Raw genomic sequence first — 2,467 nt, forward strand, 5'->3', positions numbered from 1 at the left:
AATTTATTGAACTCCAAGCTAGATCAAAAGGTGGAGGCGCACCGATGAAGAAACGGAGCCTCTGTTTTCAGGAGCTTACACGGCCATTAACAGAGTGATACTGATCACATGCAGGTGGGAGTTGCCGCCTACTTGCAGAAGAGCAGGGGCTACAGTCAAGCAGCAGAGGGCAGAAGAGACTCGAGCTCGGCTCTGGAGGACGAGCTGGCCAAAGCCAGGATAGAAACTCCCGTGACTCATTCGTGTCTGCGACTTGGAAGGTAGCCCTTCTGCCACTCCGCTTTCTTAAAGCCCAGGGCAAATAAAAGATTCTTTTCTACAACTACAGTAGATAGACCTGCAGTCAGGACTTTGAACTCACAGCGATTTGCCGCACCATTCCCTCTTAAGGAACTACTGCGCCCTGCAGCGGAAGAACAGCGGCGGAATTCCACAGCGACACCTAAAGTCCCTGAACACCTTAAAGTCCTCCTCCTAAAGAATCTCCGCTGCGTCTGGCCCCGCCCCTCACTCAGTTCCGCCCCGGACGCAACCTCGTCTTATGGCACCGATTGGCTGACCCCTGTGCGTGAGGGCGCAGCGTCGTGGGGCGGGGCAGAGAAGCCCCGTCAGGCCTCAGCGGTGTGTCCCAGGCAGTCGCCCCCGCTGTCGCGCTGCATCTGCTCCTTGCATGCCTTTAGATGGTACAGCCCTCAGCCGGGGCTTGGGGAGACAGTGCAGCCGCTGAGCATCTCTGCTGAGCTTCTCCGCCGATCCTCCTTTTCTAGCAGGCAGCTCATCTAGGCCAGGTCCAGGTCGAGGGGGAAAATGGCGCCCGCGCCCCTAGGCATCCCGGAGGATCAGTTGCTGGGGTGTCGATCTGGATTGCTTTCCCGGTTACTCTTCCTTGCCCAGAGCTCTCTCCTCCTGTTGCCCGCCGCCGGAGCAGGTCTCTGCCCCGCGCCCTGCTCCTGCCGCATTCCTCTCCTGGACTGCAGTCGCAGGAAACTGCCCGCACCGAGCTGGAGGGCGCTGTCGGGCCTGCTGCCCCCCGACATCGCTATCCTGTGAGTAGAGTGGCCAGGCAGAGTGACCAAAAGGAGGGGGAGCTTTCCTTCCATAGGGGCAGGCAGGAGGGAGACAGGCCTGCCTGGTGGGAGGGCGTGGTTGAGAGCCTAAGCCCTGAAGGAAACTGCCCTCAGGATGTTATGAACTTTGTTTTAGGTGGTGGGCGCCTGAAAAAGCCGGTGTTAAGGTTTCTGGAGACATGTATGATGAAGACCAGAGTTAAGATTCTTGGGGTCAAGGAGTCTGTGATTTCCTCAGTTGGGGAGGAATTGGGGCGGGGATATTTAATGATAAGGACTCACGGGTCCTGGGCACCAGCATGGACTTTGGATGGTTGGTGGGGGTGGGTTGAGCACGGAACAGTGCTTTCTGCTTACTTTGAGCTGCATTATTTGGTGTGTACCTCAGACTTAGTGGTCCTCAGGCACGTGATTTTATAACCATGATCTCCAAAGACCTATGAACTGTCTTTTGTCCTTAGTTCGCATGTTGGCTGATTTTGTGCTGCAGTTTTGATACTTAACAGGGTTGAAAAGTTCAGTATGATGAATCAGGAGATCCTGTACTAATTCAGAACATCTTTGTAAGTAGCATTCTTGATCTAATTTAAACTTAACTGTAAAGAGGAGTATTTTTTCCAAAACCATTTGATGCCTTGTTTTCAGGCATCTTCTTGTGGCAAATAACCCAAAAATCAGTTCTGTTTATTTATGTATGTAAAGCAGGTACAACGGTTGAATGCATTCTGGAGTCTCCACTGTTGAGTTTTCACTTTGACAGGTCTTTATTAGACAGTGGAACTTGGAGGGCTCCTCAGTCTGAGTCAGCCTGGGTATTAGGAACAACAGCAGATATTAAATGTTGCAATTATGGGGCCTCTTAACCACTAACATACAGTTATTTCTCGTCACTAACTGAGCAACACGTTTATTAACTGACAGAGTTCTGATGGAGTCGTTAAGATAAGAGTCATCACTGGGCCAGGCCCGGTGGCTCACCGCAACCTCTGCTTCCTGGGTTCAAGCAATTCTCTGCCTCAGCCTCCCAATAGGTTAGCACAGATAGGAAAGAAAGCTACCTCATATAGTCATTGAGAAAATTAACATAAATAACCAAATGTTTTAGTAAACATAGAACTGCAGTGCAATAAGATGCTTTCTGTCTTATGGTAGTGACACCTGTAGTCAATTCTGGTTTTATTGACTCAAATTTATTTTTTTGTTTTTTTTTTTGTTTTGTTTTTTGTGAGACGGAGTCTCGCTCTGTGGCCCAGGCTGGAGTGCAGTGGCCGGATCTCAGCTCACTGCAAGCTCCGCCTCCTGAGTTTACGCCATTCTCCTGCCTCAGCCTCCCGAGTAGCTGGGACTACAGGTGCCCGCCACCTCGCCTGGCTAGTTTTTTGTATTTTTTTTAGTAGAGA

The 2,467-nt window shown here is 50.9% G+C and overlaps 1 protein-coding gene across 2 annotated transcripts in view; it reads left to right on the forward strand.

Moving 5' to 3' along the window:
- The first annotated feature begins 568 nt into the window (after positions 1-568).
- Positions 569-2,467, forward strand: part of LRIG2 (leucine-rich repeats and immunoglobulin-like domains 2) — a 73,222-nt gene continuing 71,323 nt past the window's right edge. Inside the window, exon 1 of one of the 2 annotated variants that reach the window (XM_012000767.1) lies at positions 569-1,046. In XM_012000767.1, coding sequence (XP_011856157.1) covers positions 808-1,046 — 239 coding nt within the window. In that variant the 5' untranslated portion in view covers positions 569-807. The remainder of the gene's footprint in view (positions 1,047-2,467) is intronic. The other variant, XM_012000768.1, reaches the window with a different exon arrangement.

The sequence above is a fragment of the Mandrillus leucophaeus genome, unplaced genomic scaffold, assembly GCF_000951045.1.
Source record: "Mandrillus leucophaeus isolate KB7577 unplaced genomic scaffold, Mleu.le_1.0 Scaffold64, whole genome shotgun sequence".
In the NCBI taxonomy this organism is placed as follows: Eukaryota; Metazoa; Chordata; class Mammalia; order Primates; family Cercopithecidae; genus Mandrillus; species Mandrillus leucophaeus.